At 40.0% G+C, this 25,894-nt stretch overlaps 1 protein-coding gene across 1 annotated transcript in view; it reads right to left on the reverse strand.

Moving 5' to 3' along the window:
* zgc:154058 (uncharacterized protein LOC795538 homolog) overlaps window positions 1–25,533 on the reverse strand; it is a 47,662-nt gene extending 22,129 nt beyond the window's left edge. The window contains 5 exon segments of the mRNA XM_034184276.1: window positions 2,619–2,686; window positions 3,857–3,943; window positions 4,918–4,965; window positions 22,310–22,585; window positions 25,301–25,533. Of these exon segments, the coding sequence (XP_034040167.1) occupies window positions 2,619–2,686; window positions 3,857–3,943; window positions 4,918–4,965; window positions 22,310–22,374 (268 nt within the window). The 5' untranslated portion in view covers window positions 22,375–22,585; window positions 25,301–25,533.
* Window positions 25,534–25,894: the final 361 nt, after the last annotated feature.

Below are 25,894 nucleotides of genomic sequence, written 5' to 3' on the forward strand. Positions count from 1 at the left end.
TCCATATTGGGACCAACACACACTTCTCACCTTTTCATCTTTTCCTCTGTGGACAGTTGCTGGGCTGCGCGCCCAACTATGACGTAATTTGTTTACACACAGCGGGCGGGTATGCTGATACTCGTTCACTACTGCGGGTGGGTATAGCCAGGTAGCGTTGATGTAATCTACGCTACTGGCCTAGCAACGCCTCAGTAAAGTGATAATAATGTATAATATATCTACACTCTTCAAGTGTGTTTTAAGAGAACACCTTCTTCCCCTGTGATCTTGTTCTTCTTGCTCTTAAACATTTTTGTGGCATACAGCAGCTCTGCAGGAGCACCCCTAATTTCGTTATACCCTCCCAGAGTACAATGACAATAAAGACTATTCTACCCTATACATGCACATATAGAAGTCACAGGCACATAAAACTTCAAAATTATGTAACTGCTGCTCCCACAAAAGGATTTGAATTCTACCCAGACACACTGCTGTATCATCACTTCTTTCTGTGAAGAACGGCATGCACACACAATGGAGTAAAAGTGGGGATTAGAAAAACAATGAGAGGAATAAGCAAAGTTTGGTCCACATTATACCACACAGGAGTGAACCTTACAGGACTAATTCACACAGTAAGACACAAATAAAAAGGCTAAGGAGCTGAATGCAGACATTCACTGTTGTGAGGCATGTCACCATATCAACTTAATATACTTTCGGGCAGGACAATTACAAGCAGGTCTAACCCAGCAAGACCCTGAGATTAACAATAAATAGCTGTTGGACAAACTCTGTAATGACACGATTTCCAGGAGGCAGTTTTTTTCCTGGAACATTTATTCTGTAAAAATAAAAGTTTTCATAACTGGCAAAAATGATGCTGATACAGATGTTTATGAAAGGCTCGTATCAGCTGATATTACTAGCCAAGCGATATATCAGTTGGGCTTTACTTAATAGCTTAATTTCAGGTGCTCTGTGCAAGAGGTAAAAAGAGCATCACTCTGTATACAACTACTGTGTCTGAGAAGCTTGCAACAGAATTGCATATAAAAGGCTGGTTAACCTGAGTCAGACATAGTTGAGCAATGGTGACACCAGAGGAGGATACAAATCAATAATGTTGTTTTTGCTGAACTTAAGTTCCAGGGTGCCGAATAGCTTGCTGTCTTCATTTGTTTACCAAATTGTGAACCATTTGTCAACTTTTTGTTTGTTTGTTGCATTTCACAGTAAATTAAATGCATTTTAGCCAGTCCTCTCCACTCTCACCAAACATGTGTCAACAGACAGCCTTTTTAAGGTTCAAAAGACAGTGTTTACCAAAACTACTGGTAAGAAACAGGGTAGACGTTCACTGCTACCTGAGCAGAATGTCAGTTGAACAGCAATAATCTATGTCAAGTGATGCACAGTATATGTGGGGTCTTTGCCTCTCCAAATGGGCAAATACACATGTAACAACTTGGATCTCCTCTTCAGTGCAACATGGAACAAGAGTCAGACAAACATGCAGGTTTTAAAGAACTGCTAAAGGCATGGTGCCTCGTAATGAAAACAAAAATAGGACACAAAAAATTCTCATACACAATCACCCACACGTGCAGAGTACACATCTAAACAACACCTGGGAAACATTAACCAGATTAGGGCAGCCAGAAGTACCCCCATCCTGCTAACAAACAAACCGTGGAACCTCATTCCTTATGTCATTGATGTTACCCATGTACATAGATAATTTGTAATTGTATGCCTAAATACATATTTATGTACATTTCGAGGCACCATTATCAGTCAAAATCTGACATTTTTACTTTGGCCTTCTTTTCAAATTACCACATGCAAGGTTTCAGCTAGATGTAAGTCAGTATGGATACACAGTGTGCACAGGGTGTAAACTGAACACTCTGCTCCCATTTTACCCAGAACATTAAAACTACTGTTCAAAAAAAGCAACATTTGGTGCCTACTAGGGATGGGTATAGTTAAGAGTTTAACGGTATTATTACTCATGATGGTACTGCTTACTGATTTAGTACTTGAACGGCATTCTTATTGACACTTTTTGGAGGGGGGGGATTATTAAATTAAAAACAGACTCAACATTGCTTTATTTTCTATATACAATTTAAATTAATCAAGTACACCCACACTTTTGAGCATTTAATTCTCTCTGTCATCATTGCTTGTGATAGAACACCAGAGAGAGCGAGAGACAGACAGACAGGCCGACAAGAACAGCTGGCTTTGCTCTCTGTACACACACAGGTGCCAGTGAAAAAGGCACAGAGTGAGCTCTCCACTACATAGCAATAATAAATTTATGTCCTTTATTTCTCCAGTACCGAAAGCAGTACAGTTAAGGGGTGGCACTTATAAATACTCCTTTGTTTAATGATTTACCCCCGGGGCCTGTTTAGTCCCAGGTTTGGGAACCCATCCCTAGCACCTACTAATAAGGAAACACAAAGGACAAAATTATGATTTTACAGTTGATAGTGAAGAGTGGGACTTAAACTTATTTATCCACTCAAAAAAAAATATTTTTTTCGTAGTGCGTTATCTCACAACACAAAGATTGGGAAAGATAGCATCCACGATTACAGTATTTTGTAAGTGCAATTTCTTACCCATGAATGAGCCCGTGCTGCAAATGAGACTGAAAAAGCAGCTTTCAGGAGGGAAAGTTCCACATTTACTGTAAAAGACAACATACAATAATAAATCACAGGAATTCTATAAATCAAGAGACACAGTGACACTACCATGCCACTCCTACTTTTTTTGAAACAGACACTTAGAGGGTTGAGATTGTTTTCTCTCATCCCATGATTTAACCTTTGAACTTTCACCGAATATGCACTGCCTCTCTCCTAGGAGTGGGAAGTGTTTGTAGGGGGAGAGAGCCGGAGACAGCCGACCGACACAAGCCGTCTGTTCCTGTGCTCCCACTGCCTACAAAACCAAAGCCTGCTCAGCTGACATTCCTCTGTGCATAAACAAAAGCCCAAAACACAGCAGACTCATAATTTTGGATTTTTCATATCGTTCAAATGACTCAAACAATGTAGAATATTTACAAACAAAACCTTTAACAAGTGCCTTTGAACACAAAGCTCTCCAAAATGTCAAAAATACTTCACAATATTTACAAAAATAAGCATTACCACCTGGATCCAATCAGATCATAAACATGTTTTCCCTGCTTTGTGGACAAAACAATATTTAAAGCATATTTCATTTAAAATAAATATATAAACATGACAGATGAGTAGAGACAAAGTCATTAAGCTCCTTGGTGACTACAAAACAGGTACATCTCTTGCACCAAGTCTTCCCTGTGGATTATTACAACAGCAACAATGCTACATTAGCCAAGATTACATTTGCAACATAAGGATTTCACAATATAGCAATCTGAGAAGTCAGTCACATATTATTTCTAGGTATCTCTGTGATTAGACAAAAATACTACATTTTTCTTCAGCTTTTTCAGTAAACAACAGCTCTTATTTTGCAGCAAGACTTCATGAGAGTTAAAAACAAATAAACAAACAAACGGGAAGGGTGTCATCCTTCCCCCCAAATAGAAAATGGAGTGTGTGTGTTTATATGGATAAACACAGACCCATGCTATGCCTCTCAACCCAAATGCCACAGTGCCAGACAGGATATTTCAGACCCAAGCTATTTTCAGAATGCAGACTCTCTCATGTAACTGTCTCCTTCAAGCACATTTACTTTCTATCAACAATGTTGTGACAGGGGTCAGCAACAACAATGGAACACTGTTCCTGTTTTTAACAGTCAGGCACAAAGTACAATGAGACTGAGGTAGAGCTAGGTTTAGGGTGGGGAGCTCACAAACCTGATGAGAGGTACATTGTCCAGAGTGCAGCACAAAGTTGGTCCACTCTGCAAATATAGTTCCTCTTCACATGACTGGTTGTATAACCTGGAACACCATGTATACACACAAAACAGCTCAATGTTACCCAAAACACATTTAGATGAATACTGATAAAATAACAGCCCAACTTCAATCACAGTGGAACAATTCACAAAAGAGCCAACAGAGATTTTTGACGTCCACCAATCCAGATCCAGATCACCTCCAAAATTCAGTGGAGTCTTCCATGCCCTAATATCTATGTATGGTGCAAATTTGGTGAGAATCTGTTTAGTAGTTTGACATAATCCTTCAAAGCCTATATAAAGTGAAATCTTGAGCCAGAATCCAGATCACCTCCAAAATTTAATGGTGTCTTCCATAGGCCCAATATCTATTTGTGGTGAAAACTTCATCAAAATCTCTGCAGTAGTTTTGACGTAATCCTGCTAACAGCCAGGCAAATGAATAAATAAATAAACTCCAATGATTTTATCACATCCTTGGAGGATGTAAAAAAGTATAAACAAATTTCAATTTCCTATAAACAATTTTGTCTTGTTACATACAATTACAATACCTGCAATACATTTTTCATAGGTCAACTAAAGTAAAGGGGTTAGTAAGGTTAGACCTTACTTGTGTGAAACGCCTTGAGGCAGCTTTGTTGTGATTTGGCGCTATATAAATGAAATAAATTGAATTTAAGCACATGCAGGAATTCAAAATAAGTACAGTACATCATTCAGCTGCCATATTGTGGGACCACAACCAGACTATTTTGTTTAAGCTAAAGAGGCAGAGAAACACTGAAATAGTAGATCTGCTGGTTGACAAACTCGCTTTTGTGTTTAAATGGCAAAGACCTCGCTTAAAAAAAAAAACACTTACTGATACCACATGGGTTTAGAAGCACTAGAAATGTCCACATGATTTACAATGTTTTCATTTGGTATTCTCTCTTTTGACCATTTAAGTGACACCTGAGTACAAATGAGCTTATGTGCCATTTAGTACACCGATTGCATTGAGCAACATACCAGTTATTCACAGGGCAGACATGCTGGTTGTACAGGGCCATTGCATACCTGAAAGAGAATAATAATTATGAGCAAAAAAGAAGTTACTTTCTGCACCCCCCCCCCCCCCCCCCACACACAACTTTCTAACTGCTAAAATTCAATTTGTATATTCAGGTGACATCATTGTGGCTCACTGAGAAATAATAATAATAATGCAAAATGTAATGTAATAAAAATAATGTTTAATAAATTACCAACTTTACAGACAACATATGTGAAGGATTCAACAACAGGCAGTGTAGTAATTACACTATAGCTGATCCAGTATCCTAATAATGACCTCAAAGTTACCAAGGAAGTAATGCATAAAAATGGGCCATAATGGCAACAGCGTGGATACTTTTTGAAGTCACACATACATAATTGGCTGACATTCAAGCCATGAAGGCAAAGCTTCTCCTGTTCTGCTTGTGGTGGCCACAGTGGATCAATTATGGATCCACATTGTTGACTGGGCACAGGTTTTTATGCCAGAATGCCTTCCTGGTTCAGCTTTAGCTGTCCAAAGAGAATGGGGCATGGGTGGGCCTGAAATGGTGACCTTTTTTCTTTTTCGGTCTGTAATAGATTCATTTCAAAAGCCTGCGTTTTTAAGTGGCCACCTTCACTTATCTCAAATACAACTACTGGTTCATTCTATCGATTCAAGCAACCAGATATTTCACCATTTAACCAAGAGGAAGAAAAGTGCTCAGTGGCCAGGTAATCTTTAGACATGAAGAACATTCTGTGTATTGTCCACTACAACAGCTCTAAAACGCAAGTTACCAGTGAGCCACTGACCAGGGTCTTTAGACACAAGGGCCGTTGGAACAGTTAACAAAAAAAAAAAAAGTTGATGAAGTGTGAAAAATACATTTTTACATTAACCAGTGTTCTCTCTGGGGATTAAAAACTGTTAGCCACAGTGGCCTATTTGTGACAATTTCAATTATCCACATGGGAAGTCGATAACCCTATTAAAAAAAAAAAAAAAAAATCCTAAACAGCACTACAGCTTAAAAACAACTATTGTGCTTTTAGTGCTGGTTCACACTCTGCACTGCAGCCTGTCAGTGACTTTGTATCTCACTCAGACTGTCTAAACTCCTTATGATAGTCTGTGTGGTAGGTGGACATGAACATTTTCATACAGAGTTGTGGTCAGGGGCAGATTATAGTGACCATGGGGCCCATGGCTGCATTTCTTTGTGGCCCTTAAAACCCCATTACAGTCACAGAATTCAGGTCAACAGTGCTCGATTAAATCAGTGCAAACAAGCACTAAGTCTTCCTAGTTTTTGGCAGTTGCACTGACAGAATTTTTAAGGGTGTTTTACATCTGCCACCATACACATTCTAAACAAGAATAATGCGGGTAAATGAATCCCTTCATATAGCTTGTATACCCAAGAAGTGATTTGCAGCTTGTACGAGGTCTGTGAGAAAAGTATCCGACCTTTTTATTTTTTTCAAAAACTATATGGATTTGAATAAGGTGCGCTTGCATCAGACAAGCTTGAACCTTCGTGAGCATGCGCAAGTTTTTTCACGCCTGTCGGTTGCGTCATTTGCCTGTGGGCAGGCTTTGAGTGAGCACTGGTCCACCCCCCTCGTCGGATTTTTATTGTCAGGGAAATGGCTGAGAGGCTGCCGCTTTGCTCCATGAATTTTTTTTTCAGAAACTGTTAGAGACAGCCAGTTGGAAACCATTCGAAAGATTCAGATGGATTTCGGTGAAGATTCTGTCGGTATCACACGGATTAAGGACCATTAAAACTGGATTAAAACGGCCCACGGCGGCGGAGGGCGCACCACACCCCGAGCGGCCATCGACAGGCTGGAACGAGCAGATCACTTCCAAATTTAAGGCTCTGTTGATGCAGGACGTTGTGTGATTAGCAGAGAAGTTTCAGAAGAGGTTGGGATCAGCACTTCATTGGCACATTCCACTGTTAAAGGAGATTTTGTAATGAAAGACGTGCGGACGGATTCGCACGTCAGGACGCAGCCGCTCACAGCCGCTGGACAAACAACACCTCCGTGTTGGAAGTCTCACAGGACAAGTTGGAACATGCCCAGCTGTTAAACAATTTCTCGGATACTCACTCGACTGAAAAGCCATCAAAAGCCATCTGAATCTTCTGAATGGTTTCCAACACGGAGGTGTTTTTTTTGTTGCGCGCAATGAACAGCTCTGTGCCGATGCATGAAATCCTCCGCACGTCTTTCATTACAAAATCTCCTGTAACAGTGGAATGTGCCACAAAAGTGCTATATCCAGCTCTCTTGCCATTTCTGTGGTAGTCACACGACGTCCCGGATCAACACAGCGTTCAGTTTAGAAATGATCTGGTTGTTCCAGCCTGTCGATGGCCGCTCGGAGCGCCGCGCGCCCTCCGCCGCTGTGGGCTGTCTTTAAAAAGGTTTTAACAGTCCTTAAATCATGTGACGCCGACAGAATCTTCACCGAAATCCATCTGAATCTTTCGAATGGTTTCCAAATGGCTGTCTCTAACAGTTTCTGAAAAAAAATTCATGGAGCAAAGCGGCAGCCTCTCAGCAAGTTCTCAGACAAAAGAAATCCGACGGGAGGGGTGGACCAGTGCTGACTCAAAGCCTGCCCACAGGCGAATGACGCAACCGACAGGCGTGGAAAAACTCAGGCATGCGCACGAAGGTTCAAGCTTGTCTGATGCAAGTGCACATGATTCAAATCCATATAGTTTTTGAAAAAAATAAAAAGGTCAGATAGTTTTCTCACAGACCTCGTATGTTACCATACAAATGAAAGAGCCATAAAGACCTAATGGCTGCTTATTGACCTCCCAACCACCTGCAATTGTTATCTAGATTTAAGTCACATGAACATACAGCTTGGGGTTTACAAGTAGCCATTATATTTTTAGATAAGTGGAACAATAGGACACTTTGATGATTATTTACTAGCTAATGGTTTACTTTCATACATTCAGCATGCTCAGAAAAGAGATTTTCATGCATGGCCAAGTCACATGAACACTGGATGTTATGGTGCATTTACACATAGGCAAGACGCATCACAAATGTCATATTTGCATCATTCTTGGCACATTCCTGACATTCTTAATGTGACTTAACGCATCTGAATAGGTTTCTTAGTAGTGCGTGTTGGTGCGTGATATTCGTGATTTTCGTGGAGCATGTTTTTAGCTGTCAAAAAAAATCTTCCACCAATGTCACACACCACCCTCATTTCGCCTCATGTCATGGAGGTCGCAACTGAGCGTGTTGATCCGGCTTGATTAGTGGTGATCCTTAATAGAGCGTGACAGCGTTCTTCTCTGACATGTGCACAATTAAACCCTGCTGTACCACATTCAGTTTCATTGCTGCAGTATGCTGAAGAAGGACAGTGATGCCAAGTCGGCTAAAAGTTTTGTTTCAATGCTCCTCAGTGCGCTCCTGCAGGTGTTCCACCTGTTGCATGTGCCTGATGTTTGGGAAAATGAGCGAGACGAGAGCCATGTGGAGCCACACATCTGGCTCTCCCCGTCTCCTCCTCCTCTCTGTGCCACTCCACGGCACAGAGCCCAACTAAGCATTTCAATTTCAATTTAATTTCAATTTATTTTCATTTATATAGCGCCAAATCACAACAGAGTTGCCTCAAAGCGCTTCACACAGATAAGGTCTAACCTTACCAACCCCCAGAGCAACAGTGGTAAGGGAAAAACTCCCTCTGAGAAAGAAACCTCAAGCAGACCAGACTCAAAGGGGTGACCCTCTGCTTGGGCCATATAAGCACGCAGTCACAAAGTTCTTCTGCTGTGGATTTTGAGGAGCAAACTGGAGCGATCTGAATTGTTCAGCAACTGATGGTTAGATGAATATGCTGTGTGTGTGGAGACAATTCACCTCATTCACAATGTGACAGAACTTAACAATGCGCCGTTACGCGCAATAGCGAGCAACAGAGCGGAACATTATTCTTGACTGTGCGTAATGTTCCTGTTAATTCTCCAGCAACACGTGCCATTAGTCGTAATGCGTGGTAACAGGTTGCAGCAGTTCCTGAGGACACCTGACGCCTCTGCCCAAAATCATCACATTCGTGATCAGCGTCCAAGAATGTATACTTCGTGGCATTCATGCCTTGCCGCTGTTATGTATAAACGCAGCTTAAATTAAACTAATATGCTGTAAGTAAATCCCTTTGGCTGCTCCCTCATTTTTCACTCGTGGTTGCCACAGCAGATCCCAGGTAGATCTGCATGATGCATTGGCACATGTTTTATGCCAGATGCCCTTCCTGACGCAACTCCACATTACATGGAAAAATGTAGCAGGGGCAGGGTTTGAACCGGGAACCTTCTGCACTGCAACCAAGCGTACTAACCACTTGGTCCCACCCCTTAAACTAATATGCTGAATGATGCATATTAAGTGGCAACAGCCCAATGCAACGCCCACGATGTAAAGTACAGAAAAAGGAAGAGCAGTATAAATTGAGGTCAATCTCTGTATTTGGTAAAATCCAGACAGAATTTTTTATTAATTACTGGGTAGTGAAACCCAAGATGGATAAAGAAGCTATGGTGCTCATTGTCTCTCAAATCATCCCCCCTTCCCATTCTCAAACACTGATACAAACAATATTATCAACTTATGAAAAGATGTAAAACTGAGACAGGAGAGAACCAGGCTTTGAGAAACTGTTCCTCCTAATACAGTATGTGAGTGCCCAGTCATAGGTCAGCAATAGGGTAAGTACCAATTAAGCATGTTTCCAGGACCAGCACAGTATCCTAGTAATCACAAGTCACAGCCTTTAAACAGACACACACATACCTGCTACTACCCTACAGAAAACAAGGAGCACACGTGTGCAAGGATACATGTTTTTCAATGGCACATTTTAATTGAAATACAAAGTACTTCATATTCCTGCAAGCAGTAGTAAAGCCGAAAAAAAGGCAACCATTCACATTTATCTTCCGACCTTTGGGACAGGAGTGGGGTAGACAGAAGTATAGTTTTAAATCCCAAACTTTCCAAAATAAACAACATGAAACATACTTTTTATGCAACAGTTGCTGTTTACCATTTGAAAATAATTAGGGAACCTCTCATCTGATCATTCTGAAATTCAATATCTATAAAAACTTTGTGTGCATCATATAGACACTTTATCAGTACAACTAATTCCAACAATCTGACAGACAAAAATGAGTGTCTGCTACTGACATACAGTAGTGAAAAGGACCATTTGGTAAGCAGTTTATTGGTTGGCATTACTCTATCCGAGTTCCTATGTGAAAGTCATGTAAAGCAGATGGTGGACATATTGCCACTAACGCATACTGCTCTTGCATAATGCAGAGGAAACCCGATGGCGTGGGTAAAACTGCAGTTTTGAGGCTTTTAATCACCAACAGCACAAAAAAGTTAATTAATAAATGTAGATATGGAACACGTGAGCTCAATACAACAACATTCAGTAAACACCAGTTTCACTTTAACATTTTTTTCCCCCAATCTTCATCTTTCTTGTTAACTGAGTGAAACTGAAGAAGTGCATTATGGGCTGGAAATAGACTGCTTATATCAGTTTGTTTACAAAACGTAAAGATTCAGCAGTGGTTACGCAACTATGTACATACATGCATGCGTATACACACACACAAATGGACTGTTAGTAGTGCTGCATAATAAATCACATTTTCCACAGTCATCCAGATATAAGGACACACAATAAACACATTACAAAAGACTGCCTAAGATGCAATGAATAAAATAAAAGTAATTTTATTTGCACGTCATGACAAGAGGTAGGATTTGACCCTAAAGTTCTGACACTTGGGGCCTAATTTGCTAAATTTTCGCATACTGATTTATAGCGCGCAACAAGGATTGCATCTGTGAAATGTGCCAAATAGCACGTATTGTCAGTTTTGCGCATTTGCCTTTAATAATCTACAATTTGGGGTTTGTCCACATGAGAGTGCAAAATTCTGGCAGGGAACATGCAAATAGGGGATGCTTGCACATGCCACATCAAGGTCAGAAGGAAATTTAGCAGGCAGGGGTGGTGGCCAAGTAATTAGTGCACTTGGTTTCAGTGCGGAAGGTTTGAGGTTAAAATCCCATGTATTGTGGAAGAAGGCATAAAATTAACATGCAAATCCACCTTGGATCTGCTGTGGTGACCCCAGGTGAAAAAACAAGGGAGCACCCGAAGGGACTTACAATTACGCCACACACATAAAACACACACGCACATTGCAGGGTCTATGTGGCCAATGCATCCATGTCTGTGAGCACTGTGCTCACAGAGTTGTGGGTTCTGCTGGCAGCTGTCTGTGTGTTCCATCACTGTGTACAGCTACCTGTGTGTGAGACAGCTGTACCTCATCCTTCAGACTCAGCACACACAGCTATCTATGTGGAATGAGGCACATACATGTCTGTACACGCTCCACCCCAACATGCTGAAGTCCAGACTGCCCAAATGGCACTCGTACTTAGTAAATCAGGCCCTCAATGTTTTTCCCATTGAGAACAGTGGGAAAGAGGTAGGACTTAAACATTTGTGTTTTGGTTAAACTGACATGTGTCAGGGGAAATGAAAAAGCCTGAAATGACATTTGTTCATTTATTGCAAGTCATATTATCATCAACATTGAACAGCAATATTGCACACTGTAGGTTTTCCTCATATCATACAGGTCTAGTTTTCAAGTATAACTTAAAAGTTAAAGAATCATAAACAAAAATATATTTGAATACAAGCTATGAAAAAACTATAAATCATAGCTGAAACAGAAGAGAGCCATTTGTACGTTATACACTAAGTTAATTTTGGCAGCAATGGTTGAACTCCACTTAGTAGCATTTTTGGCTGGGTGTTGTAACCATGCAAGAAGCTTGGTTTGCCTCAGATAAAGCCCTACCGGAAGAGGAAAGAGTTGTAATTCCTTGACTGGCCTCTTGAGGCTGGCTACAAAACAGAGCCTATTTTCATAGAAGTACATGTTAAAATGTGCAACGTTAGAGCAGAAATAAACAGTGCGGTGTACAACAACAAAAAAAAAATGGTTTTGCTCTCCATAGATAGTTTCCCTTCCATGAGAACTGTATGGGGGGGGGGAGGGGGGTCCAAACGGGATAGCCTGTTAGCTAAGGTGGTTGACATACATTGACAAAGACATGATGAGGCTTCTTTCATCACACACTGAGACACCCATGCTCCACCCCTTTATGCATTAAAAAGTTCACTGTGAAGAAGCGCGGCTAACATGGCGACGCTCAGCTACGGGCTTCATATCAGCTGTTCCAGGTCTCTATAGAAAACCTATGGGTGAGATCACACATCCTTTGTCCAGTATATATACACACAGTCTACTGTAGTAATCCATTAAAAGCTGTTGTAAAACTCAAAATAATACATGTACTTAGAAAAATATTTAAAATCTCAAGAGCAGCAAGTACCACTTATAGGTATAATGGCTCCTTCAAAATGAACAGAGGTGTCAAGTAATGAAGTACAAATACTTTGTTACTGTACTTAAGTACAGTTTTTAGGTATCTATACTTTACTCCTTTACTTATTTTTCTACCTACGTCTGACTTCTACTCATTACATTTTCACACAAGTATCTCTACTTTCTATTCCTTACATTTTTAAAACAAACAGCCTCGTTACTCTTGGTTTCAGTTTAATGTTTTATATATATATATATATATATATATATATATATATATATATATATATATACACACGAGGGCTGTCCATAAAGTATAGGTCCTTTTTATTTTTTTTCAAAAACTATATGGATTTCATTCATATGTTTTTACGTCAGACATGCTTGAACCCTCGTGCGCATGCGTGAGTTTTTCCACGCCTGTCGGTGACGTCATTCGCCTGTGAGCACTCCTTGTGGGAGGAGTCGTCCAGCCCCTCGTCGGAATTCCTTTGTCTGAGAAGCTGCTGAGAGACTGGCGCTTTGTTTGATCAAAATTTTTTCTAAACCTGTGAGACACATCGAAGTGGACATGGTTCGAAAAATTAAGCTGGTTTTTCGGTAAAAATTTTAACAGCTGATGAGAGATTTTGAGGTGATACTGTCGCTTTAAGGACTTCCCACGGAGCGAGACGTCGTGCAGCGCTCTCAGGCGCCGTCATCAGCCTGTTTCAAGCTTAAAACCTCCACATTTCAGGCTCTATTGATCCAGGACGTCGTGAGAGAACAGAGAAGTTTCAGAAGAAGTCGGTTTCAGCATTTTATCCGGATATTCCACTGTTAAATGAGATTTTTTTAATGAAAGATATGCGGGCGGATTGCAGCGTCGGCTCGCAGCCGCCGCGACGCTCCGCCACAAGAAAAACACCTCTGTTGGAAGCCTTAAGGACAAGTTGGAACATGTCCAGCTGTTAAACAATTTCTCATATACTCACTCCACTGAAAGCCATCAAAAGCCGCCTGGATTTTACAAATGGTTATCAACACGGAGGTGTTTTTCCTGTGCCGCCGCACTGCGTCGGCTGCGTCCCGACGCGCGGACCCGTCCGCACGTCTTTCATTAAAAAAATCTCCTTTAACAGTGGAATATCCGGATAAAATGCTGAAACCGACTTCTTCTGAAACTTCTCTGTTCTCTCACGACGTCCTGGATCAATAGAGCCTGAAATGTGGGGGTTTTAAGCTTGAAACAGGCTGATGACGCCGCCTGAGAGCACAGCGCGACGTCTCGCACCGTGGGAAGTCCTTAAAGCGACAGTATCACCTCAAAATCTCTCATCAGCTGTTAAAATTTTTACCGAAAACCAGCTTAATTTTTCGAACCGTGTCCACTTCGATGTGTCTCACAGGTTTAGAAAAAATTTTGATCAAACAAAGCGCCAGTCTCTCAGCAACTTCTCAGACAAAGGAATTCCGACGAGGGGCTGGACGACTCCTCCCACAAGGAGTGCTCACAGACGAATGACGTCACCGACAGGCGTGGAAAAACTCACGCATGCGCACGAGGGTTCAAGCATGTCTGACATAAAAACATATGAATGAAATCCATATAGTTTTTGAAAAAATAAAAAGGACCTATACTTTATGGACAGACCTCGTATATATATATATATATATATATATATATGTATATATATATATATATATTTCACGTCATGTGCGCCTGTAATCAACTTTTCTGCAGCACGGCTTTGCTTTGAACCGTGAACCAATCGAAGCAGTGGTTCACAGATTGAAGCAACGCTTCGACCTATTGCTTTGTTTATTCTTTCTTTCTTTCGCTTAATTTTCCGCCGCTAAAACCCTAAAGAGCATACTTCTGTGAGTATTATTTACCTTTTCTATGTTAAACCAACCTGTTATGGTCTTCTGAAACAGTTGATAGATGTATTTTATAACTTAAAAACGGGAGTGACGCTAACGCGTTAGCATGTCTATGGCATTTTTAATGTTAAAAGTTAGCATTAAGCAATTGCAGCTCTCATCACGTTCGGGTGCATTTGTTTTCAAATTGTAATATTTCTTAAATTTATTTTTGTTTACATATTAATAATCTAATGATTATTATATACAATTTTAGAGAAAGAGGCAAAAAGAACCTGAATAGAAACACAACAGAAAATATAAAAGCAACTAACAATGAACATACATAATTCCTGTGAACACCTAGTGACTCTTACACCTCCACTTCATCCCTGTCTCATTTAATGACAGTTTGTTTTGGTCAAACCATATTTTCAATGTGTTAATTTCTTCAGTGATTTCCTCCAGAACTATCTGCCAAACTAGAAAACTGCTGCATCCTTGTAAGAGCAGAATACTACTGGAATGAATTTGAATAAGTTGTTTGTTTTTTTCTTTACTAAATGGATGCTGCACTCAGTGCAGTTTATTGTCTGGAATAGTCCCAGATTGCATTTCAGAGCTTCCAGAATTGAAACATTTTCATGCAGGTGGTGTTGGGGGGTAATTTTGGGTTTTGGGTCTTGGGCCACATGTAGAACGAATCAGTTTTTAAATTAAGCTTTCAATTCATATAGTGGCATCTACCCCCTTTTTTTTTTTTTTTTTTAAGGTTACTTTATACTTTTATACTTTAAATAGGTTTTGGAGCACATACTTTTTCACTTTTACTTGAGTAAAGAGGTCAAGTTGATACTTCAACTTTTACCAGAGTGTTTTTAAACTGCAGTATCTATACTTCTACTTAAGTAACAAATGTGTGTACTTTTGACACCACTGAAAATGAATGCTAAACCCATAAAGCCCAGTGGAGGAATTTAAGCCAAGACTCCTGGGTGGGCACAAGCCTATGCTTTCCTCTGGCTCAGGTGGGCACTGGGTAGGTCCATAAACTGCTACATGAAAGCCCTGCATGTATTCCCTTACAACCCTCCAACTACTTACCCAGTGCCCACGTAACTAATGATCACACATTCCACATCTCCATCTTCAGAAAAACCACTGAAACCAATACAATCATATCAAGGTAACTGTAAATAAACCAGATAAACATGTCTGACAAAGATTTTGAGTTATGTTTCATCTTAGGAATACACACACACATTTTTCCTTTGATCTTCACTTGCACCTTCAGCACCTTCATCATGCTGCAGCAGCATTTGTAGTTGAGGCCCTTCTTTCCTGCTGCTTCCCTGTACACCTGAATACACACAGCTGGTTGGACTGTGAAGCTGCCTGGTTCAGAAACTAATCACCACCAAGTCCCAGCTTTGGCAAGAAGAGGATGCCTGCTCCCCATGCGACCAATCATAAATGTAGCACACAGCCTAGATATAGTACTATGACAACTTGGAATTGAGCCATCTGTCTCTTCCCTGGGGGTTTGCATTCCTCCTTCAAGAGCAGTACAGCAAAAAGGAGATCTGTCAGTTCAAACATAAAAGGTACCATTCTGTGTGGTGCATCTCCTCAGACACTGCACTGCTGATTATTAAGATATGTGTCTGACCAATTTAAGTGAAAGGGTATAATCTCAGACTTCCTCGAGAGTGCTAATCCGCATGCCATTTCCATGGCTCCCGGGAATTCAGGGCAAATATGCAGTGCTGATCTACTTTAGAGACGGGAGGCTAATGCATCGATGGGTTTTTGCTTTACTATACACAACAGACTTGCGTGACACTATAAGCATTACATGTGATAAAAGTATTCAATCAATGTTTGACATTTTTAAGTAAATCTCAAGATAAAGTGTTTGCTTTGTCCCTGGTACAGGCGGTGGACAGAGTTATGATTTTGAACCATTTTGTTTTCTTTAGGTTTGTAGTTACACACTTAAGACAGTGAATTTTGATGTTTTTGTTTGTTTGTTTTTTTAAGTGGCACTTTGTACATTTACACGGACCCTAATAGCCCATAAATGACCTCAATGATTGTGAATCTGAACAGAGACATCTGATCTCTCAACTGATCTAGAGCTGCAACCATTAATTGATTATTAAATTAATCACCAATTATTTCGGTCATTGATTCATTGTTTTGAGTCTTCCTTTTCAGTGTCCAAATTCTCTTATTTGAGCCTCTTAAATGTGAATATTTTCTGTGTCCTTTATGCCAAAACACACAATTTTTATTTTTTATTTATTTATTTTTTTACTTCTTTGGATTGTCCTGCAACTTACAAGTCAAAGTGGCATATGAAAAAAATTCTGCATTATCATCTATGCCATGAGGTGTCACGGGCTACACGTATGACAAGCTGCTCCTGTATACTGATCTGACTGAGGAACTGCAATTCACACTCTAGAGCAGAATGTGGTAGTAATACACTATTAAGCTGGATGTCAAACCATCATAAAACACGAAGACTATCTAAATAAGAAGGATGTGCTGGCTCTCAGAGAATGAGTGAAATTAATAAATCATGCTCTCCAACTGAAAGACCACACCCTTGAATTAACAGAAGAAATAACCTTCATAATACTCAGCACTTCAATGTTTCCACTTTATAGAACAGCAACAGGGAGTAGGACAGCTAGACTAATTTCAATGTTTTAAAAAAAATTAAAGTCTTGAATTACATTTAGAGAACTAATCATGCAGGTTAAGCTCTGAACAAACATTTTCATCTGTTCAGAAAGCAATTTCCCAGAGTTCTTTGTGTCTTGTACTGTAACATTAATTAGCCCATTATAAATAAAGCACCAATTAATTTAATTGTACTTCTTTTTGCATAAAGCAGCAACACCACATTTCAAAATAAATGTGACTTACAGACTAGCATATCTTATGTTTTTTTCACCTTCATAATGCATTTCTGGACAGATTTAGCCATGCAGGTGTGACACATAGTCCAGAATTTGTAGTAATCAGAGTAATAATGAAAATAATTACTAGTGAGGATGTTAGGATTTTATTTGCTGTCTTTTACACGCAACTGGTATGGCAGCTGCCTGGGGCGGCACTGTTTCATGACACATTGGGGGGGGCACAGCATTAAAAAAAAAAAAAAAAAAAAAAATCATCTACGCCACAAAGTGGTTATCATATCACTGTGTGAAGAATTTTGCAAATTGGCACTCCCTGTGGCCGGAGACGCAGTTTTTTCCTGCATTGTCCCCGAGGACAGGTGCTCTCCTCCCTGGGCGCTCTGCTCCGCTTTGGCTCCGGACGGAGCATTGGCTCAGTGAGATCTTGCTGGCTCCACAGTGTCTTCTCCTCTGGCAGGGCAAAGTCCACTTAGGACGCAGCACAGAAACCAAACCAGAACTCTGCACCACATTTCTCTGCAGATCATCCAGTGTCAAAACAAAGGAAGGATGGGGCAGGCAGCCAGTTTATGACATAAAAGGCATTGGAAAGCAGAGACACGGTGTAACAATGGGTTTGAATCTCATTGGAGAGGACAAACTGACCACTTGTGGAAAAAAATTTGCAGAAAGGACAGGCTATCCATTTGTAAGGAGGGTTTAGAACTTGTGCTGCATTCACATTACTAGCTGAAGTGACTTGAATCTAACCCTTTTTTTGTATCCTGCATGCATGCAGTGTACACTTTAACATAACTTTAATATAATTCAACACTTTAATATAATTTAACAAAATATACAATTAATTGTATTGCATTTTACAGTATATGCTGTTTAATATTTAAACAACCGAGGTATGTGGAACTGGTTGACAGAACTAGATTAAGTGCTAGCAGTGCATGTTCATTCAAATTTGCAATTCATGGATGTTTTGCATAAGAGTTATATTGTAGTCTGCGGTCTTTGATGTTAATTGCCAGTGTTGTAACAAAGTAGAAATACTTTGTTACTGTACGTAAGCAGAATTTTGACGTATTTGTACTTTACATTTGTGGCGACTTTCACTTTTACTCCACTATATTTTGTCAATAAAAGGTGTACTTTTACTTCGATACATTTCTCTTAAACATCTTTGTTACTCTTTACTACAATCTGAAAGTAGAAACTTGATTGGGCAATGTCTGTTTGCAAAGGTGAAAGTAAGCTGCAGCACAGATGTACGCCAGGAAGAGATACAGTCCTCTACAGCTGGAGTGCAGCGCCTTCCACCAACTGCAGCATCAAGTGCTGTGTTTGACATAAAACAAGTTTAAAAGACAAAAATATATAAAATAGACAGATTGAATCTAAGCCCCACTGAGGAAGACTGTGGAGGGACCACCTGCACTCTGGACGCCAAACACACGCACGCTGACGCACACACACATGCACACGGATCGTCTCCTGCTGGAGTCAAGCGCACGATCGGAGTTTTCCACAGCGACAAAACTGGCCGACGTGGCTGTTTAGTTTCATTTCATTTATTTTATTTGAAATGTCCGCAGACAAGCACTGCGTAAAAGCAGCGCCGTGTTTTGGATTCAAGAGCACAAAGAGTGCTGCGTTTGGTTGCTTTGCAGTGATTGGTGGTAGTGACACTTGCATTGTTTATTACTTTTCCTTAAATTTGGCACAACTGTGTAGCTATAAATGGCTGTTGTGTTTCACAAGCGCTTGGCTGTTGTGTTTAACAGAAAAGTGTGTGTGGGTCTTCCAGGAAAAACAACAACAACTTTATTTACAGCTACATACATCCACCTGTTGCTCACGCATCCTGTCACCAACACCAAATGCTCTGCCAGAGGCAGATCCAGCATTTTATAGGGGCTGAGCCCCACTCCTGGTTTCTCCAGACACCACACTGGCTTTCTTTTTGTGTTGCTGTTTCACTCTCCGGTCGTTTTGGATTTTACTTTTACTCAATACTTTTGCTTAAAGTGCATTTTATATAAGAAATTTACTTTGATAGTTAAGTACAATAAATGTCCACTACTTTAAGACTTTTACTCAAGTAATATTTTTAAAGGAGACTTTAACTTTTACCAAAGTAATTTTATGGTAAGATACTTGTATTTTCACTCAAGTATCACTTTGAGGTACATTATACAAGACTGTTCATTTCAATTGCAATTTCAGGGGCACTTCCAGAATATTAAAAAAATTGAAAAATGGCTGTTTGTGCAAAGTTTTGTGTGGGGGGGGGGGGGGGGGGGGCGCACTCGGCAGGGTCTCACCGAGGGAGTAATTCAGTGTAGAACCACCACTGTTTGATGAAGAGGCAAATTTGTTTGCGAGATGTTTTTCTTCCCCACCGCCATAGCTGCCTTTTTTTACTTTTAGCACTTTATATGTTGGGGCTTTGAAAAATTTAAAAATTACTCTTTCATAACAAAATAAGACAAAATATTCAAATGCAAGGTTGCGTTCTATGCATCTCACAATAATTCCATTTATTTATATAAAACCAAATCATAATATAAGTCATCCCAAAGCCCTTTACACAAGTACAGTATAGCCCTTACTCACACAAGATAGCAGTGGCAACTGGCCTATAGAGGGCGCTCGGGCGCTGCCCTCCCAGATGTGGAGGAGAAAAATTATAAAATATATTTAAAAAAAAAGTATTATGAATGTAAGTTAGTTTACTTAATAGCATGTGCCTACATGTAATCTGAATTATTAAAACAACATTTCCACCAAATGACTCTCATTCAACAGTGTATTTCCACTGACAGAACGTATCATTTCTCTTCTTGGGTGATCACTCAAAGAGCCCCTTGAAGTGCAGCAAAATGACCAATTGTGTATGGTTGCTAAGGAAAAATAAATATTTGGCCAATCAGAATTGCTAAATTTAATGGCCTGGGTCACCCCTGAAAGTGGTGCTGTTTCGGGGGAAACAAAAACCCCACCGACATTTGCGTTATTTTTTTGTCTCCGTGTGTTTTGCTGGAGTAATTTGAAGAACTTTGGGACACAGTTTTTTGGGAGGTGAGGGGGGAACCTGAGATAAAGGAGTGATCACAAACTGCTGCACACTGGCTGCGCTCACGTAGGCGGCTCAGAGTTCGGTAGGTAGTGAAAAAGAAGCAGCAAGACGCCAACTAAAACCAGCTCCCAGCCTCACTTCTTACAATGGAGCCAAGTCTGTTTGAGTTAGTTTTTTTTAACGGAGGTGTGTGGTCGCACATTGCGCTCAGGTCTGCGAGAAAAAAAAAAAAAAAGTGCAAACTGCTTCGCTGAATAGTTCGGAGTGGGAAGACTGTAGTAACGGGGACACGGTGTGAGGATTTGGAGATAAGTTTTCTGGATCAAGTCTCAAGTCTCAGCTCTCTCTCTCTCTCTCTCTCTCTCTCTGGAATCGATTACAAAATATTAACTATAATCGCATATAAAGTGCATTAAACTTGTTGTGTAACATAAATAAAAATAATTTAACGTCTTTAAACTTCAAAGCTTTTATAAAACATTTGTTATTCAAAACATAGATGTACCATTCTGTAATGTAAACAATGAACATTAGTATTAGTTGTAAAGCTGCCACAAATAGCTTATTTAGGTATTCCTTATGAATCAAAACCCAGTCATTTTATTTGGACCATAGGCAATGAATATTAACAAAAAAAAAAAAAACAACTGTTTCAGCTGTGCTAGTTTAATTTAAACAAACCTCTTTCACACTGAGCCAACTGCTCAGACACACCAGTCTCTCCACATTAGAAGCAGACAGAGAGGCCCTGTTTTTCTGAATAACATGTCCCGAGAGGGAAAACCATCTCTCACAGGGCACTGTGGTGGCAGGAGAAGAGAGATACTTGTGTGCAAGGAGTGCTAGTTTAGCAAAACTGTCCATTTATAAGCGTATCTTTTCTCTTTTCCATTGCTAGCTCACGTTGCTACAATGTTAGCCTCAGGGACCGGAAGTGTCTCTTCTTCTTTTGTTAGAGCAGCGCATTGTGAGTTTATGGCGCACTGTTGCCACTGTGCACTTCGGAGGTTATCGTACGCCATGAGAAGGGATTATTTGTAAATTTAATCGATGTGTTAATTATTTTTAATGCACTAAAATGCAAAAAATAATGCAAAAAGTTAACGCACTAATTTTCCCAGCCCTAATATACACATACACACACACACACACACACACACACACACACACACACACACACACACACACAGTCCCTCACTCACCTTAGAACCCCCCCCCCCCCCCCCCCCCCCCCCCCACCCCCCCCCCCAACACACACACACACCACCTCTCTCTTTTTTGGAAGGTGATGTGAACATTGTAGTATGTACATAATGTTCTTTTGTCAACTGAGGAATTTTTTCATATTTTGAAAGTCTACATTTGGTGATATTTTCTATTCTGTTAAGGGGGTGTCATTGTGAAACCCAAGACCTGTCTGGCTGAAGATAATGGCACTGCAGTACAGTATGGTGTACTATGTGTTTAATTGGCGTCAAATGGTGAAATGCTCCTTGCTCAAGAACTTGAGTGTTGTATTTGATACTGTTCCTTTCCAAAGTATAAATGAGGCCTAATATAGCTGTAAATGGTTAACTTCATCTGTGAAACTGCTGATTTTGAGAAGGACATTAAATGCTTATTGTGGAATTGTAGTAATTTTCCGAAGGTTCATTTCAATGCCTGTACTGAACTAGGCAGGGAAATCTATTGGCACACCAGCCCCACCAAGATTTTCTTCCACCAGCCGCCACTGCAAGATAGAAAATCCAGTTCTACTGTGCTACGCATATACGCATGTGCATCTGATCAATTTTACTACAGTCATGTAATGTCATGTGGATAACATTCCAACTACAATCCATTCTGGTTTGTAGCCAACCATACCATGGCACAGTACAGTGGTTAGTACACTTGCTCCAAAGCAAGAAGGTACAAGGTTCAATTACACCAATGCTTGGTTCCTTTATATGTCAATGTATACTCCCACCATTTCATTACACAGTAAAATTAGGCTGCATGCAATGTAAAGTGACCATACAAGCCTTATTCTTCAAGTAAGCAAAGCTAATAAAAAGGTTAACACTTACACCACCCAGATCCCAGTGATGGTCAGCACTGGGAGGCTAACAGGCAGCATCATCCAGAGAGACATCTTTGATAAGTTCGGTGACCAGCCTCTCCTCCAGTTCCTGCCAAAGCCACTTTTTTCTTTTTCCTCTTTGGCCAGCCAAGCAATATAGGCTCGAGCGGTATTAACATTTAACTGAGTGTAAGTGACATCTGCATTGCCATGGAAAGATTCATTTCTCACGAAGTTGAAGAATGGCAGATGGGGCTCTTGCAGCACAAATATGCCCTTTTAGCTGATGAATGATAGAGCAAGGGGAAAAAATTACAAAGCAGCAAATGTAAATCATCACAGTCATCAAGAATAAAATAAACTGCAATCTTTAAGACACTATGGAGGAAAGGGTGCATGGCATTCTCCCCCAAAAGATTCTAAAATTAAATGTGGCAATTCTATGCAATTTGAGAGCAAAATTAAGAGTCTAGAACTATGAAAAGCCTTGGATTCTTTTAAACAATAATCTACTCTAGTTGTATTTTAAATCATAAAGACGCTGGTTGCGTAGCTATGAATGTTGACACGGCAAAAAGTCACAACCACAAAAAATAGATAATTCGACAGAACTGAAAAAAGAAACACAAAATTGAAAAAAAAAGCATATACTGAAGCCATTAAAGAAATAAAATAAAAAGTGGTGCATATTTAAGTACATTTTTTTGAAATCAAATAAAAAGCTAGCTTGCTATATTCGTTACAGAGATGTAACATTTCACAACAAGCACCCAGAAATGTCAGACAACACTAGTGAAAGCAACTGACAGGTAATGTTTACCTAACACTACTTTGCAATGGCATCTTCTCAAGCAACGTTATCCTTGCTGTCAAACACCAATAATAGAACTGGGCTGTTGAGTTTGGATTAGTGGATAGTTCAACATTTATTAATCTTACTTGCCTTCTGCTCTGGAATCAAGCACACTAACCGCTTGGCTACCACGCTGCCAATGACATGGATAATTATTTACTTAACTGAAAGATATGGAGCTTTAAAAACATTTTGCACAGTGTTCTATTAAAAACAGAAAGCTCTGGCTCTGATGGCAGCTTAAAAGGTTCATTTTTCATGAGGTTACATATTAATTCCTCTCTGCAATATCACAAATTATTCATGTTTACCTCATTAAAACCAAGTAAGTCTATGCACTTAAATAATCCATCTCTTGCTATGAGTCTTTCCTCAGTAATGTTAAGCGGTAAGCGACAACAGCTGAAAACTTTGAAATTGCTGCATCCACAATCAAATGTGGCATGAATTTTCCATCAACCTTGAATTGAATGCAATGCAACATCCGGTTTACCATCTGCTGCTTATAGCCAACATGTGAACGCAGCATAAGTTTTCTGCTACTGCGCAAGACTTCCAAGCAGTGGTCTCAAAAGAAAACTGATTCAAATTTCCAAACATTTTATGCATTTCACAAATATTAAACTATAGCCCTAATCCTAACCCTAAACTATTTGAGATCAAAGAATATGCAAGGTTGCACGGCAGCTGAGAGTCTCTTTCTGAAACCGGAAGGGCACTGCTATGGAAGAAAATCTGTGCCATCAGTTTGAATTTGAATTTTTAAGGTTGAATTGTTTTAGCATCAAAATCAGAGTGGGATTGGGGGTGGGAGTAAATAAGCTTGTCTTCATCCCACTCCCTTCCAAGCTGTTTTTTTTTTCTTTCGTTTTCCTCTCGCTACTGCTATAAGTGTGAATATTGTATATGATGTATATGATAGCTTGTTTTGTTTTTTATATTGCTGGCTTGGAATAAACTAAACTAAGAGTTTGAAGTTGAATTTCTAAGGTTTAATTTGTTTAGCATCAAATATTAAGCCTCAAAAACTTCAATCTAAAAAAAATTCAACCTTAAAAAAAAAAAATTCAACCTCAAAAAATAGAAAAACAGGGAGAAGCAATCAATCCCTGTCTCAATCATCCAACGTTTATGGAAGTAAATCTGTGACGTTGGATGATTGAGACAGAGATTGACTGGTTCTCCCTGCTTTTCCATTTTTTGACATTGAATTTTTTTGAGGTTGAAATTTTTTTAGGTTGAATTTATTTTTTTTAGGTTACTTTTTTGGGGGTTGAAGTTTTTTAGGCTGAATATTTTGATACTGGAAACATTCAACCTTAAAAATTCAAATTCAAACTCTGATGGCACAGATTTACTTCCATATCCTGCACCCTTCCAGAAATGGTGGGCAGAAATGAGAGCTTAAAAAAATAAAATAATAAAATTCCCACATCATCCTGCACAGAACAGCAACAAACAATGGAAATAATATAATATTTTTTGCATCCCTTTTGGACACAATGTTGAATATCTAGCTTGGAGGCCAAACATCCTGAGCACGTTTTTGAGGCTGTCTAATGAATATAAAAAGTTGGTTGAGTCCATTTCTTTTTGAGGCAGGTGTGGGGCACAAAAAGGATCATAACAGCTCCTGTGCAGCTAATGTGAAGGTCTGTATGGGGTGTTCTTCCTGAGATCTCCTCTTTAAAACAAACAAACAAACAAACAATCCTAGCTACGCCCCTGGGCAGTTGCAACCACAAAATTTGAGCAGAACTACTCAATAAAACATCTGATCTGAATGATTAGTTATTTAAAAAAAGAAAGAAAACAATATTAATTTTCTGTCAGCTGACTAATGTTTTGAACACAATCATCCATCAAAGGTAAACAGTCTTAGGTGACATTCAGATTAGCTGAATGGACAAGGTCCATGTGGTTACTTTGAAAACAACACCTGCAAAAACAATCAGAAAAACTGTTTTGTGAACCTCCTAAGAGGCGAGTTTCTTTCTTTCTTTTTTTTTTAAAGAAAAAAAAAAACTTTGTTAGTTGCCCTTAATATTAAGCGGTCCCACATAACGGGTTTTTAATTATTTTACACCTAGACGGTTAAACAATGTTGTGAGGTAACAACAACAGCAGCAGCAAACCTGTACTCACTTTCTACTGCTTCATTGATGCACAAGTTTGTTTGTTTTTCCGTATTTCAGCGTCCACCTTTGGTCGCCCGAATCCTCCCCGCTATCTTCGTGTTATCTCCTGTTTTTACGCCAAAAAAACGCCTTTTTCCCCCTCTCTTCCACATTAATATCCCGTTAACAGGTCTGGACTCCGGGTGGGGGTCGGCTCGTGCTCATATGCAGTCAATCTGAAAATCTGTCGGCGCCTCGAGACAGTCCAGCTGTTCACTCCGACTCCGCCCCCGAACAGCCCCCGCCGCTGCGTGTCCGCTGCATTTAGTCTTCACTGCATACCGAAGGGGCGGGACCGGCACGTCAAACCTTTCCCGTTTATGAAACGGCATAAACGGGAACTGGATTTTATGTCCCCCGTTCTTTTCTGAGACGCACTCAAAAGGTTTGTTGTGTTTTGCTGTTTTAAGGGTTGGGGGTTACGTGCCAGGGATGGGAGCCAAGTGGTTTGTGCGCTTGGTTTCAATGCGGAAGTCCTGCTTCAAACCCCACCCCTGCCACATGTCTCCATCTAATGTGGAGTTGTGTCAGGAAGGGTGTCCGACGTAAAACTTTTGCCAAA

Source organism: Thalassophryne amazonica, chromosome 13 (assembly GCF_902500255.1).
Source record: "Thalassophryne amazonica chromosome 13, fThaAma1.1, whole genome shotgun sequence".
Classification (NCBI taxonomy): Eukaryota; Metazoa; Chordata; class Actinopteri; order Batrachoidiformes; family Batrachoididae; genus Thalassophryne; species Thalassophryne amazonica.